Source organism: Jatropha curcas, chromosome 5 (assembly GCF_041381405.1).
Source record: "Jatropha curcas cultivar XTBG-Jc1 chromosome 5, XTBG_Jcur_1.0, whole genome shotgun sequence".
Lineage (NCBI taxonomy): Eukaryota > Viridiplantae > Streptophyta > Magnoliopsida > Malpighiales > Euphorbiaceae > Jatropha > Jatropha curcas.
Window position 1 is genome coordinate 5616565 of NC_143155.1, and position 15821 is coordinate 5632385.

The 15821-nt window shown below is 31.5% G+C and overlaps 3 protein-coding genes across 5 annotated transcripts; all 3 read left to right on the forward strand.

The window, feature by feature from the left end:
• Positions 1-1724: 1724 nt before the first annotated feature.
• On the forward strand, positions 1725-8234 carry LOC149496123 (reactive oxygen species modulator-like protein). 2 transcript variants are annotated; one of them, XM_089721771.1, is made up of 3 exons: positions 1725-1922; positions 6106-6143; positions 7874-8234. In XM_089721771.1, the coding sequence occupies exons 1-3, from the start codon at positions 1850-1852 to the stop codon at positions 7985-7987; spliced, it is 225 nt and encodes a 74-aa protein (XP_089577897.1). In that variant the 5' UTR covers positions 1725-1849; the 3' UTR covers positions 7988-8234. The 2 variants fall into 2 exon arrangements, with proteins under 2 accessions (XP_089577897.1, XP_089577896.1); XM_089721770.1 differs by lacking the exon at positions 1725-1922 and adding an exon at positions 5021-5161.
• Positions 3323-4876, forward strand: EMB2739 (embryo defective 2739; the record flags this gene model as incomplete). Its single annotated transcript, XM_089721769.1, has 1 exon — positions 3323-4876. A coding segment is annotated over one exon (1554 nt), but the record flags the coding sequence as incomplete, so codon positions are not given.
• Positions 8235-12684: 4450 nt separating the features above from the next.
• On the forward strand, positions 12685-14451 carry LOC105635954 (cytochrome P450 CYP94D108). Of its 2 annotated transcripts, none has more exons than XM_037641080.2 (2): positions 12685-13160; positions 13377-14451. In XM_037641080.2, exons 1-2 carry the CDS (start codon positions 12758-12760, stop codon positions 14351-14353), a joined length of 1380 nt encoding a protein of 459 aa, XP_037497008.1. In that variant the 5' UTR covers positions 12685-12757; the 3' UTR covers positions 14354-14451. The 2 variants fall into 2 exon arrangements, with proteins under 2 accessions (XP_037497008.1, XP_012074489.1); XM_012219099.4 differs by having other exon boundaries at positions 12685-13148.
• Positions 14452-15821: the final 1370 nt, after the last annotated feature.

The following is a 15821-nucleotide window of genomic DNA, read 5'->3' on the forward strand; positions in this document are numbered from 1 at the left end:
ACAGGATTTTTTCTTAGGAAGATTTTAACGAAACATATTCTTTGAAGAATGGACATTCAAGGGGAGCGTTATATGTGCTACAAGTCTGTATTTTTAATTATTGTGAACTCTATCTTCCTGATTTATATATGACTCTATTAGGGTTCCACTTATATAATTATATATATATGGCCTCTCATTAATAATATTGGTATAACTATATATATGTAGCTTCTCATTAATAATACTGGCACTCTCGTATTTTCTCTCTACTCTCTCTTTACTTCTCTCCCTATTTTTCTATTATTTTATAACAATTAAATAGATATATTAGAAATTGTAAATTAATCTAAGACTATTATAGAAAATCCAATTATTTTTCCTTTTCCCACATTTATATAGAGTACTAATTCTTTTTATAACGTATGATGCACGCTGACTATACTCATTGTATGCTCATTTTTTATACTCATTTGACTTTTTTATTTATATAATTAAAGTCCAAATAAGATTTTGGATTGCAATAAATAAATATAATAATTTTAATATATACAGTAAAATAATTTTTTTAATTATATATCTTGCACTGTAATATCTCATTGAACAAATAATTGATATATTTGTTTCTTCTTTTAAAATAGCAATTTTAAATATAAAATCTATCATTTATATTATCTTCAACATACTGGTTCATATATTTTTTACTATATGCTAATTGTTTTTATGTTTTGTTTAAATACCAAATTGATTTATAATCATCATAAATGTTTTATTTTACGTTTTATTTTAGGGTCTCATATAATGTTGTAGATAAATTACAATAATAGTAAATAAAAATAAAAATAAAAATTTATTAAATTATTATTAATAATTTATATATTAATAGAATGAAACATAATTAGACGTAATAGGATAATAATAGTAAAATTTTAAATTTTCAAATGCTTAATTATCTATTTATATTTATCTACTAAAGAAAAATTAAAAAAAAACATCCAATCAAATTATAGAGATATTATATATATATATATATATATTAAAATTTTTTAATTGACCATGACCAAGGTTATTTTAGAGTATCTAAAATTTTATAAGGACAATGTAGAAAATCTTATTATTCCCGCACTCATTCCCATTTTTATATTTAGTATAGATAAATAGATAGATTAATTAAATTAAGAATAGAATATAGATTATAGATAGGTAAATAAATTAAAGAGAAGGATGGAATTTTTAATTTTGATAAAATAAGTCAACGGAAAATATTTTCTTAGTGAAAGGAAAATTAAGTCATTGTTAAAGGAAAACAACTTTCCATTTTCGAGAGAGTAAAATATTTTTCAGATATTGGAAAACTTTATAATTGATATTTTTTAATTTATTAATCATCATAGTCACTACCACTAGTCACCATTTATCACCGATTACCACCACCGGCCACTGGCGCTTTTCATAATTTATATTTTTCTTTTGCATTCTTTTTATATTTAACACAGCCACCAACACTTTTCATAATTTATATTTTTCTTTTGCATTCTTTTTATATTTAACAATAAAATTTTTAAATTATAAAATTTATATTATTATTAATATTTTTTTATAATCTTATTAGATAAAGCTTTTAATATTTTGACTAATTTTCAATATCATAATTAAATAACAGAAAATAAATTATTTAAAAAATTAAAAAAAATTTTTTTTTTCATAAAAATATTTTTACTGAAACAATTGAAGCCTTTAGACTGCAAGCAAACAATCCACACTCATAATAAAGTCGCCGCCTATGAGTCCGTAACATAGCAGTTAGTAGTCGAACAGCAAGGAGCCAACGGAATTAATATCAATCCTCCAAAACTCTGATAAGCATCTCATGGCGAGGGATAGTTGTCTGGCTCGTGTGACCGCCGGCGTCGCAGTGGGAGGCGCTGTTGGTGGCGCTGTCGGTAACTCTTTTAAACCCTAAAGCATCTAAACAACTTCTACGTCCGATAGTTTGCTTGATTTGTGCTTCGTCTTGTAATTGGTTTTCTTTGGGTGGTTTTCTTTTCTCGTTTACTCCAATTCTATTTGGGTATGAATTTGTATTTTTCTGCTATTGCTTTTGTTGGGTTCTGGAATTGTGCATAAATGGGGGGGTGGGCTATTGCTTCAGTGAATTAGTTTAAAGCAGAAATAGGAATTATTATGTGGTAAGACTTCCATTTCATTTTCCAAGGGAAGGGCTAAGGAGCTGATTGTTGAATATGGGCACACATGTCTCATGAATTATGTAATTTTCCCTTGGGAAACCATCTTATTAGGATAAGTGCTTTGGTCTAATATTGGAAGTGCTGATGCGGTGTCCAAGATATGGGTTTAAGGAAAATTCAAAATTTTTTACTTTGAAAATACATTAGAAGTTGCGATCCAGAAGGCTTCAGTTTTGAACATGTGTTGTTTAACTAGGTGATTGACACAATCTTTGGTTCAATTCTATTTGGCTTGTGGAAGAATTCATTTCTGAATGAATTCCAGTGTTTGGTTTGATATAAATTAAAAATGCAGAGTTCAATTGAATTTCACATTATGGCTGTTTGGTATAATTCCAGAAGTGAATCTATTTTGTATTATCAACTGATCAATATTTGCGTTATGCATGCTTGACCCTTCTGATTTTAATATTTACCTTATTTCAATGTAGAAATTTTTTTTTTTTTCGTTATAAGATTCGACAAACGTTTTATAAACTTTCCCCTTCACTAGGGGAAATGCAGAAATTTCAATAGATAATTTGCGGCAAACTTTTCCAGCCTATGGTGGATTCATATTTATTTTCCTGTTTTTTGCTGGATAAAAGACATGAACATGATTCCCACAATTTCTGCTAAACGACAATGCAGTGCTCAATTTCGGCTTTATCTCTACTTATAGCTGTACTTCTTGAGATGTCCATGATATTGAGATGTTAGAACTCAATATTCGCTTTGATGAAGAGAAAGCATGTTGAAAATGTTAAACTGTGTTTCTTGATTTTGATACTTTAGTTACCACATTGGATCATGTGAAAGACCCGTTTTAACATCTTATGCTGCATGTTTAACGTATACTTTTGTGGTTAGTATAATGGCTAGTCGATATTCTGTTTGATATTTATTTTTTTCAAACCATATCATTTACATCTGTGAGATTTCTGATAATTTTTTCAGTCATGCATAACAATTTTAGATTTAAATGCTGGAAAGGAATAAGTTTCTAGGTGGTAATATATTCCAACTTGTGTGCATTCTGTTTATATAGTTATTTTTGGTTAGATGCTGAAGTGTGGTACTCTATGCTTATTGATTATAGCTAATTGTTTGGTTTCCATTTAGGGGCTCTGTATGGGACATTTGGTTCTTATGAGGCAAAAAACCAACTAGAGGTCTCGTTAAGAGTAGCATTTGAAGAGCTTGAAGCTAAACTAAGGCCCCCTTTTCCCCTTTCTATCCCAAGCCTGCAAGAATACTTACAGCTCAACCATGCCATTCTTTATGGGGTTTTAACTGAACCTCAGTTGGCTAAAACCCATATTAAGTATTTGCATGCCATTGTTACTGATGGGTATGCATTTTTTATTAGTTTGATTATCAAAATCGTTAATGAGTTGTATCCAAAGCTTCTTGCTTCAGTTAAGGATCTATTGATCTGGGTTGCTAAAGAAATGGTTGATGTTTTAGGAATTGGTTTTGATGGTTTATTGGTGTCTTTGTTGAGGCAAATTATCGGTGGGGATTTTAGTGATGGAAATTTGTGGTTATGTTTTGAATTGGTGAATCTTTTCTTGAGTAAATGGAATTGTTTATTAGAGGAAGAGCCATTGGTTCTGACTAGTGCATTGTATGCATTTCTTAGGTTGTTAGCTGATCATTGTAGGTTATCAAGCAATGAAAAAATTGAGTCACTGAAATTATTGGAGATTGAGTTTTGTGTTAAGATGTTGAGGGAGCAATTTCATTTGTGTATGAAAATTGGGAGAGACCTTATTAGATTACTGCAAGATTTGGTTCATGTCCCTGTATTCCGAGCTATATGGAAGGATTTGGTGTTGAACCCAGGCGAGTTTAGGACTGCAGAATTTTCAGATGTATCTCAATTGTACTGCTCTAGGACATCGAGTCGGTATTTTTTGCTTCGGATCACTCCAGAAATGGAAACCCAGTTGAGGTTTTTGCTTATGCATGTGAAGTTTGGGAGTCAAAAGCGTCATCAGTCATGGTTTGCCAAGAAGTTTCTTCTTGGACCAGAAAAGGAGACTCTTATAGTTGATATTGTTCGATTTATATGTTGTGCACACCACCCATCTAATGAAACTATTCAGTCAGAAATCATACCAAGATGGGCTGTATTAGGCTGGTTGCTGAATATATGTAGAAAAAATTATGTTCAGGCAAATGTGAAATTGGCCTTGTTTTATGACTGGCTTTTTTTTGATGAAAGAATTGATAATATAATGAATATTGAGCCAGGAATGCTATTAATGGTGTGCTCAATACCCAAATATATAAATATGACCCACTCTCTTCTTGAGTTTTTGTTGCTTCTTGGGGAAAACTATGATGTTGATCGTGCTCATGTTATTACTAGGGGAATCTCAGCAGCTTTCACTGCACTAGTTCAAAAAGGAGTGGTTCGCTCACTGGATGTTTTGACCTCATGTGATGCACTTTCTCCTTTTCTGAAAGAGAGACTAGGGAGGTTCTTGTCAAGTTCAAAATTGGGAGTTCTTAACAAATTGCAGCCACTCCATCTCCCTTGTTACCTTGTATCACCTTCGATTTTGCAAAATTTTACTTGTCTGGGAACTCCAACACCGTCTCCAGAACGACAGCCTGCTGATGAGGTGGAAGTTATGCTTAGCACTGAAGTCTTGCTTCAGTGAATTAGTTTAAAGCAGAAATAGGAATTATTATATGGTAAGACTTCCATTTCGTTTTCCAAGGGAAAGGCTAAGGAGCTGATTGTTGAATATGGGCACACAAGTCTCATGAATTATGTAATTTTCTCTTGGGAAACCATCTTATTAGGAGCAGTTCTTTGGGCTAATATTGGAAGTGCTGATGCGGTGTCCAAGACATGGGTTTTAAGGAAAATACAAAGTTTTACTTTGAAAATACATTAGAAGTTGTGATTGAGAAGGCTTCAGTTTTGAACATGTGTTGTTTAGGTAGGTGATTGACATAGTCTTTGGTTCAATTCTATGTGGCTTGTGGAAGAATTCATTTCTGAATGAATTCCAGTGTTTGTTTTGATACATGAAAAGTGCAGAATTCAATTGAATTTCACATTATGGCTGTTTGGTATAATTTCAGAATTGCATCTATTTTGTATATTATCATCTGATCAGTATTTGCATTATGCATATTTGACCCTTCTGATTTTAGTATTAACCTTATTCCAGTGTAGGTTCTTTTTTTTTTTTTTTTTTTTTTTTTTTTTTTTTTTTTTTTGTTATGAGATTGAACGAACATTTTATATAAACATTCCCCATCCCCAGGGGATATGCAGAAATTTCAATAGATAATCTAAAATTTTGCAGCAAACTTTTCCAGCATGCAGTGGATTCATATTTATTTACCTGTTTTTTGCTGGATAAAAGACATGAACATGATTCCCACAATTGCTGCTAAACGGCAATGCAGTACTCAATTTCTGCTCTGTCTCTACTTATAGCTATACTTCTTGACATGTACATGATATTAAGATGTTAAAACTTAATATTCGGTTCATGAAGAGAAAGCATGTTGAAAATGGTAAACTGTGTTTCTTGATTCTGACACATTACTTACCATATTGGATCATTTGAAAGACCCGCTTTAACATCTTATGCTGCATGTTTAAACGTATACTTTTGTGGTTGTATAATGGTTAGTGGAGATTCTGTTTGATATTTATTGTTTCAAACCATACCATTTACATCTGCGAGATTTCTGATGATTTTGTCAGTCATGCATAACAATTCTAGATTTAAATGCAGGAAAAGAATAAGTTTCCAGGGGGAAATACATTCCAACTTGTATGCATTCTGTTTATATATTTATTTTTGGTTATTTGCTGAAGTGTGGCACTCTATGCCTATTGATTATAGCTAATTGTTTGGTTTCTATTTAGGGGCTGTGTATGGGACATATGAGGCAGTGAGGTATAAGGTATGTTATCTGGGCCGATGCTATTTACATGTTAGATTGTTGAAAGTTGCAGTGACCTTACTCTTCTCCTTTACCATTTCATTAGCGAACTAAAAAGTTTCTGCTTTATGCTCTCCTTTTATTTATTTATTTATTTATTGTTCGATACTAGAAAGAGCTTAATGTGCTAATGTAAATAATTGAGGGTTTTTTGCAGATCTTAAATAATTGTAAGAATTCACTAAAGGCCTGAAAGAGGGAAGAATAGAGAATTATCTGTAAGTTAGAGGCCAATTGTGCTTTAGGCAACACGTTTAGAGGTCCATTAAACATTAGGCAAAACATTGTTTTTATCCCCACTTTTTTCAACCAACTGATTCCCACCACCACCTCTTAATAATTTGTACTTCATCCTAGTAATTTATACTTGAGCCCTTAATCACTGGGTTGCGCCATTTGGGATACAGTTCATCTACTTAATCCACCTCATACACATACCACAACATGATAATCGTAGTCTAGGTCCTACTGTTGTTTTATTATTATTTGTTATTTTTGCTTCTGATATTAATTGAAGACTCCATTTTGACCTTATTTCTGAGATAAAACTCGAACACTCTTCATCAAGATATCTTCTATCAAGGCTTTTCTACACAGCATTAATATCATCTTTGACTGGGTAATTATTCATAATCATATTCCAACTTGTCGAAAAAATCAGCTACTTCAATTCCTGATCTATATAATTTCCTTAATAACGCTTTTGCGGGGTGTTTAGCCAGGACATTGCCATGTAGGATGAAGAAGACTTGAGAGCCTATATTTCTTCATGTATCCCCAATTCCATTTCTAACTGGTTTTTGTTTAATATGATTCAAAAGCTCAAAATGCATGCTTGCATTGGGTAATGTCTCCAATCTCCACTGTTGACCAAACATCATTAATATTACAATTCCTTGAATGAACAGTTCTTTTTATTTTCCTTCATCAAGATAAAGCAGCAAGCCTTTGTTATCCTGCTTCCTTTTAGCATATGGATGTTTCTTATTAAGTTTATTGTCATTTGTTTTATCGACTGTTAATGGTTAAGCCATATGATCAAATGGTCGAAAGTTTAAAAGGTCTGAATACTTTGACTAACCTAAAATTTGCTTAAGGCCCAATATTTGAGGCACACAAATAAGTGGACCTATTCAGAGCAGGAGCACATTATTTGGTTATTTTCAAACATTGAATAGGCACATTCAATAAAGTGTTAATGTGTGATACAGTAGTGAATGCGTTTTGTGGTCAGCCATGCTGTTGTTTCTCATGGTTGATCAGCAAAGTTAGAGAATTGTGATTTTTTGTGCCAATAAGATGAAATTATGTTTGTAGATAGTTTTTGGTTACAGCTGCACTTCTTCAGTCTGGAATATGTTAGATCAGTGATACAGAATCTAGGCTTCTCAACTTATTATCTTCTTGTGCTGGATCTTCTGGAACCTTGAATTGCATGCTTATATCTTCCCTAAAATTTCGTTTTTCCTCAAATCAGGTGTTGAAAAGGCATTAAAATATGCTAGGATGCTTTGATTTGTTATTGCAATCCACCAGCAAGCTGTTGCATCTTTTTAAGCTCTTATTATTACTGTTGTTGCTATCTGTCATCTCGATTAACATACGTATCACGACATGAATGTAAACATCAATCAATTATTCATATTTTCTAAATATTTTCTGTAGTTCATTAATTTTTTGATAACATGCAGGTGCCGGGACTTTTGAAGATCAGGCATATTGGACAAACAACACTAGGCAGCGCTGCCATTTTCGGTCTTTTCTTGGGTGCTGGGAGCTTGATACACTGCGGGAAGTCGTATTGATCAACATTTGGTGCATCAAAACCAGATTTAATTTTCTGTTTACAAGGATCTGCTTGTTTACTTGCCTTGAATAGTGTGGATAAAATCTTGGCATGGCCAGTTGTTTCTTCAAAAGCAAGATTTCATGTCTTCGTTGTTTATTATATTGTCTCAGAAACAATTGGATAACAACTATTTTAGGCTTGTGAATTTTGATGGGTATTGTGGCGGACATTAATGTGATTAGTAGTTCATTATTGTCATTCAATGAGCATCCTTTTGCCTTTGGTTTGTTTTTTACTATAAAGATTTTAATCATTCAATTAATCGAATTACTTTAATTGCAAAAATCAATTGAACTGTTAAAAATCCCCTAACCGAGGTTTGTTTGGTTTAGTCAATTTTTGGCCTTTTTTTATAAAATTTTTTCTTTTTCATTTAACCTTATTTGCCTATAATAAATTTAGGAAAAACCAAACGCTAACACAATATGATTGCGGCTTAAATACTTAAAAATTTAAATGATTAAATTAAATTAAATTAAATTCTCTTTTCACTATAATAATAATTATTTCTTAATTTATATAAAAATATAAAATTGACTATCTTTTTAGATCGAGTAAATAATTACCCCTTTCTTTGTTAATAGCGTGACGAAATTGTTGATTAAAAAATGACACGTAGAACCTTCAAATTGTTTAAGTAGCAGACTAGGCTTGACCAAAGTTCCGGAACCTGCGGTTTCGGTTTCAAAAGAACTGGAATCGGAATCGAACCGAAAAGTTTCAGTTCCGATTCTGGTTTGGAACCGAACGGTTCCGGTTCCGGTAAGGTGATTAAACCGACGGTTCCGATCGGTTTTCCAGCGAATCGCATAATTTTAAATTTTAAATGAAATGAGAACCGATTTTTTTAAAAAAAAATACTTGAACATAAAAAATTAAAAAATACACCTAAAAAATAAAAAAAATACTTCAATTAAATTTATTTTTTTAAAGACTTGAACATGATTTTTTTTTTAAAAAAAATTTTAACTGAATTTATTTTTTGTTTAAAAAAGTTTGAACATAATTAAAAAAAAAAGGGCTTAAACTTAATTTTTTTTTAAAAAAAAAAAAAAATAAGTTGCTTACGTATCCTTGGGGTTTAGAGGAATCAAAGCCCACGTAGTTCTTACTTATCTTATACCAATTTCACCCATTTTACCTTAATCGCTATTTGCACTACCGGTTGATATTCTCGTTGAGGACCTATTGTATAAATCATATAAATCTTCATTTTCTTTTAAATTTTCTTATGCTCTTAGTTCAGCTTTGCTCCAATCATCTACGCATAATTGTGCTTCTAATGAATCGAGTGTCATACGAGATCATGTTTCATCAAGTATGTTTCCTACTTGACTAAAAGCTTGTTCAACCACAACAGTGGAGACCGGAGTTGCTAAAACTTGTTTTGCAATTAAAGAAAGAATTGGAAAAGTATTTGCGTGACGATTCCACCAATCTAAAATTGGAAAATCAGTATCTGCATAATCATCACCAAACTCAAAAGAAGTGGTTAGATAATTATCAAATTCAGATAAAGAACTAGATTCCCTTGTTCTTTTTTGTCTTTGTAATAAAACTTATTGAGCAACACCAACACCACTTACCCTTTATGTTGGAAATTGTTGAATATTAGATTGAGAAGAAGTAGAAGTAGATGAACTAGAAACTTGAACAAATTCATTATATAATTGCACAATATTTTGTTTAACTTCATGCAATACTATATTTATATTAACATTATCTTCTACATCAAGATTTAATACATCATAATAAATAGTTAAATAATCAAATAAAACATCAATTTTACATCTAGGATCAAATACAATAGCAACAAGATAAATGGGTGGTATATTTTTAAAATAAGATAACCATTTTTTTAATTGAAAAAATACAATCTTTTAATACATCATCATTTTGAAATTCTTGGAGTGCACTAACAATATTAATACACATAGGTAAAAATAAATGAGATGTGGGATAATAAACCCCACTAAATTTATATGTAGCATCATTAAAATTTTTTAAAATATCTAAAATTTTTGCACAAATATCCCAATTTTGTGGATATAAATTAATATCTTCAATATTATTAGTAACAAAAAAGCGTAATAATTCTTTATAAGAAAAAGACTCGTTTAATAATTCATATGTTGAATTCCAACGAGTTGGGACATCCCTTGAAAAACGTTTTGGTCTTTTATTATTTTCTTTACAAAATTTAGCCCAACTTTTTATCACTTGGGGATGTCCCCATAAATATGAAATAGCTTTTTTAATTAGAGAAATAAAAGATTCAAGAATTTTTAAACCATCTTGTACACATAAATTTAAAACATGGCATGCACATCTTATATGAAAAAATTTTCCACCAATATTTGGTTCACAAATTTTTTTAAGTTCAATAATTGATTTAGTATTAGCAGAAGCATTATCAAATGAAATTGAAATTTTTTTTTTGTCAACTTATATTCATCTAAAATTGAAACAATTATTCTATAAATATTATTTGCAGTATGTTTATCATCAAAAACACGAAAAACAATAATTCTTTTTTGAATTTTCCAATCATCATCAATCCAATGACATGTAATACCCATATAAGAATGCATTTGCCAATGATCACTCCAAATATCACAACAAATTGAAACACGAATTTTCATTTGAGAAAATAAAAACTCTAGCTCTTTTTTTCCTTTATTATATAAAGAAATAATAGTTCATTTTACAGTATTTCTTGGCACTCTTTTAGCAGAAGGATTTAAAGCTTTTTGACAATAATTATTAAAACCTACTTTTTCACCAAAACTAAAAGCTAAATGTTCCATAGAAATCATTTTTGCTAATTCTTCTTTTTGTATTTTTTTAGAATAATGAAATAAAGAAAGGTTAGAAGATGCGTACCCGGAAATTTGTGTTTGAGACTGATCAACTCCTATTTTTGTTGGATGTTTTGTCTCCAAATGCTTTCAAAATGATCTATAGCCGCCCGTTTGTTTAAATTTATAAGATTTTCCACAATAATTACAAATTAAATCGTACATTTTCTCACCTTTGAATTTTTTCGTGAAATGAATGGCGAATATGTCGGAACTTTGTCTTGCTCTTCCAACAATTTGTGCTCGTTGCTCTTGCTCTTGATCTTCCTCTTCTTGTAATTGCTCATTAAATTCAGATTCTTGAGTTGGAATTTCCAAATTTTTATTTGGATATCCTTCAAAATTAAATTGGTTGGGAGTGAGATCATAGATGTCGTTTGTGGGGATAGATGAATATTGTGTTTCTCCAATCTTTTCCTTGCCCTTACCCGAATTTGAGTTTCCTCCACTTGCTATTATATGATAATAAGATATAATTTGAAAAATTGAATAAAAAAAATTAGAGAGAATAATAACTTAATAAGAGAGATTGTAGAGTAGAAAAGAATAAATGAATAATATAGAGTAGAGAGTAATCTATTGTAGAGAGAGTAAGTAAAGTGTAGTATATTGTAGAGAGAGTAAGTAGAGAGAGTTGAGATTTTTTTGTAATGAATTTGTAAATGAAATGAGGTATTTATAATAAATCCAAAAAATCATTTTTCTAAAAGTACCCTTGAAACTAGCCGTTATGTAGTCGTTTATGGCTGTTGGGAGGGGTAATTAAGAGATTTCACAACAAAATTTAAAAAAAAAAAACTGGTCTGACAGTTACAATGGCTAGAACCACCGGTTTGAACTGGCAGTTCTAACCGGACTGGAACCAGCGGTTCCAATCCGGTTCCGGCCGGTTTTCTGGAACCGCGGCTTTGGTTCCAGAAAATTTGGAACCGGAACCGAATTGGTTCGGCCTGGTTTCGGTTCTCACTAGTTCCGGTTGCGGTTCGAGACCGGTTCGAACCGACGGTTCCGATTCCCGAAACACTAGGCAGCGCTGCCATTTTCGGTCTTTTCTTGGGTGCTGGGAGCTTGATACACTGCGGGAAGTCGTATTGATCAACATTTGGTGCATCAAAACCAGATTTAATTTTCTGTTTACAAGGATCTGCTTGTTTACTTGCCTTGAATAGTGTGGATAAAATCTTGGCATGGCCAGTTGTTTCTTCAAAAGCAAGATTTCATGTCTTCGTTGTTTATTATATTGTCTCAGAAACAATTGGATAACAACTATTTTAGGCTTGTGAATTTTGATGGGTATTGTGGCGGACATTAATGTGATTAGTAGTTCATTATTGTCATTCAATGAGCATCCTTTTGCCTTTGGTTTGTTTTTTACTATAAAGATTTTAATCATTCAATTAATCGAATTACTTTAATTGCAAAAATCAATTGAACTGTTAAAAATCCCCTAACCGAGGTTTGTTTGGTTTAGTCAATGTTTGGCCTTTTTTTATAAAAATTTTTCTTTTTCATTTAACCTTACTTGCCTATAAGAAATTTAGGAAAAACCAAACGCTAACACAATATGATTGTGGCTTAAATACTTAAAAATTTATATGATTAAATTAAATTAAATTAAATTGTCTTTTCACTATAATAATAATTATTTCTTTAATTTATATAAAAATATAAAATTGACTATCTTTTTAGACTGAGTAAATAATTACCCCCTTTCTTTGTTATTAGCGTGACGAAATTGTTGATTAAAAAATGACACGTAGAAGCTTCAAAATGTTTAAGTAGCAGACAAAGCTGCAATTTATCCACATTCGATAAACATACAAACATTAGTACCGCATTTGACGATTCTTTCACCTTATCCACACAAAATGTTGGATCTCACCTTCTTCACCTTATTCCTCTCCTTCATTTCTGTTCTTATCTCCATAATCTTCTTCATCGCAACTACTTCTCAGCCTCCAGACAAAACTCCATGTCCAGAGTCATACCCTATCATCGGAAACCTCCCTGGTTTCCTCCGCAATCGCCACCGGTTCCACGAGTGGGTCACTGACATGCTTTCCCAGACCCCATCATCAACTATCAAAGTCAGTTCCCCCTTCTTCTATGGCATTTGCACTGCAGACCCTCTGAATGTGGAGCACCTTCTTGTCACCAACTTCTCTAATTACACCAAAGGCTCTCGCTTTCTCAATTACCTTTATGAACTCTTAGGTGATGGAATCTTCAATGTCGATGGTCATCTTTGGACTATGCAACGTAAGATTGCAAGTTACGAATTCAATACTAAATCTCTCAAACATTTTATATCAAATATAGTCAGATCTGAAATGTCCAAAACCCTAATGCCATATCTATGCAAAGCAAGTGATGAGAATTCTGTCATTGACTTTCAGCAAGTGTTAGGGAAGTTCACTTTCAACACTATATGCAAAGTTGCTTTTGGAGTAGAAATTGAACATATAGTAAATTGTTCTTTTGCTGCAGCTTTTGATGATGCTGAGGAGATTTGCTTTTCAAGGTTCTTATCTCCATTTCCATTCATATGGAAGCTTAAAAGATTTTTCGATATTGGATCAGAGAAGAGATTCAAAGAAGCCATTAAAATAATCAACGAGTTTGCTTTGGAGATTATCAAGTCAAAACAAGAAGAGAATAGTGAAAGTGCAGGCAAGAATCAAGACTTGTTATCAAGATTTATGTTTTTGAGCTCTAATATTGAATTTCAAGATCAAGAACATAAGATTAAGTTCTTGAGAGATATTGTTATAAGTTTTGTACTTGCTGGCAAAGACACTACTTCAACGGTCTTAACATGGTTTTTCTGGCTAGTCGCCGGCAACCCTCGTTGTGGATATTTGATTTACCAAGAACTGACTGAAGTAGGAACGCCGCCGGAATCAGAGGCGGTGTCGGTGGAGGAAATCAGGGCAAGGATTTTTAGCTATGATGAGTTGAAGAAGCTTCATTATTTGCATGCGTGTCTATCGGAGACGATGCGGTTGTTTCCACCCATAGCAATCAATTCGAGATTAGCGGTGGATGATGATGTTTTACCGGATGGGACCCACGTAGGAAAAGGGTCGTCTGTTGATTATTCTGCTTATGCAATGGGCAGGATGGAGAAAGTGTGGGGCCCTGATTGTAGGGAGTTCAAGCCTGAGAGGTGGTTGGATAAAGAGGGGAAATATCAGCCGTCCGATCAATTTAGATTTCCTGTGTTTCATTGTGGGCCTAGGACTTGTCTGGGAAAGGATTTGGCTTACATACAAATGAAAGCAATTGCAGCGGCTGTCATGTATGAGTTTGAAATCTTGGCTATTGACGAAGGTGCAAATGTAGAGAGGATGATGGACCCGCCTTACGTCATAACAATGCTTCTTAAGAAAAGAGGTGGCTTACCTGTTAGGCTAAAGAGAAGAGAGAAACGAATTAAAAATAGTAAAGTCAGCATCAAGAGTTAATTACCATCTTTGACTTTTGGCTTTTTTTTTTGCCCTTTTACTTACTACTTAATTTTGTAAATTTGGGAAAATATTTATAAAAATATTTAATTAGTATACATTTTCAATATTTTATGAACCATTAACCCATTGATCAACGGGTTACCCATCCACCCAATTCAATTCAATGTCAAATAAATGTCCACTGGGATTAATAACACCAGTGTTATAAGTGATCAAAATATTTAAGAATCATGTAATTACTACCATGATATGGACGTAAAGTGTCTTGTTTCAAAAGGAACAGGGGTTTGGTCGGGATAAAAAAATTTCAATTTGACCTTTTGGGCCAATTTAACTTTTAAATTTGTATAAAATGATTAAAAAGATCCGATTTCACTTTTTAAATCAATTTAACCCTTAAACTTATTTTATTTTTATAAATTAATAATTGATTTAATTTAACATTATTGACTTTTTATTCATTTTTGTCCTACATTAAGGACCCTCATATTAAACTTTTTCTACAAATATAAATGTAAAATTCAAAAAAACATCATTTCTTATAATATAATAAATTTATAAACATGCATTATAAATTTAAATTATTCAACCTAAAAAATGCATTGATTTCATAAGCGATAACCTAGTAATAGAGGTTAATTTTAAAATATTCAAATTAATATATATTTATAAAATCAAAATCATTAATCAAGATAAAGAGCAAAATAATATACTTCATATATCATTTTCTTATATTTTATAATTAATTAATTTTTTAATAAATTAGTTAACTCAATCTCAATTACAGTTTTAATAAATATCTATATAATGATTTTCACATTGTAAGTATAATAAAAAATTAGAGGTTAAATTAACTCAAAATGTTAAATATAATTTTTTAAATCATTTTAAATAAATTCAAAAGTTAAATTGTTTTAAAAATTGAAATTGAATCTTTTTAATCATTTTATACAAGTTAAAAAGCTAAATTAGCCTAAAAGGTCAAATATGATATTTTTAATCTTGCTAAACAAGTTTAGAGAGGAAATTAGAATAAATTGACCTTTTTGATCTTGTTAAACAAGTTTAGTAGCCTGATTGGACTTTATTCCTATTTCAAAAGGGCAGCTTGATGTATCTGCCATTGATGTGTAATTTTAGCTGCGGACAGCTGGATTTGTTAATTCATACAAGCACAAGTAATTTTGATGGCGTTAGTTTACAAACTCTGAATAATTTGATTAAACCTGAACATTGAACAATTGTGCTAAATAACATTGTAATTTTTGCAAATCTTGCTGGAAGAGAACCTGTGCCCTATTTGTTACTTGTGCTTTTAAAGTCCAACAAGAGATATAAGAAAAATTTGAGATTAATCTTCCAAGAGATGATTCAATTAGTTACAAATGATTGAATCACCTGCTTGATGACATAGCATCCAAATTATGTTCACCCATATATCTACATTCCATAATCTAATAGCTAA

Excerpts from the sequence above, each read along its gene's own strand:
- LOC149496123 (XM_089721770.1), top strand. The coding sequence starts at position 5,071 with ATGGGTTTTAAGGAAAATACAAAGTTTTACTTTGAAAATACATTAGAA. Across the intron at positions 5,162-6,105 it reads TTTGAACATGTGTTGTTTAG|GGGCTGTGTATGGGACATAT; the intron begins GTAGGTGATTGA and ends GTTTCTATTTAG. Across the intron at positions 6,144-7,873 it reads ATGAGGCAGTGAGGTATAAG|GTGCCGGGACTTTTGAAGAT; the intron begins GTATGTTATCTG and ends GATAACATGCAG.
- LOC105635954 (XM_037641080.2), top strand. The coding sequence starts at position 12,758 with ATGTTGGATCTCACCTTCTTCACCTTATTCCTCTCCTTCATTTCTGTT. Across the intron at positions 13,161-13,376 it reads TATGCAACGTAAGATTGCAA|CTTTTGATGATGCTGAGGAG; the intron begins GTTACGAATTCA and ends CTTTTGCTGCAG.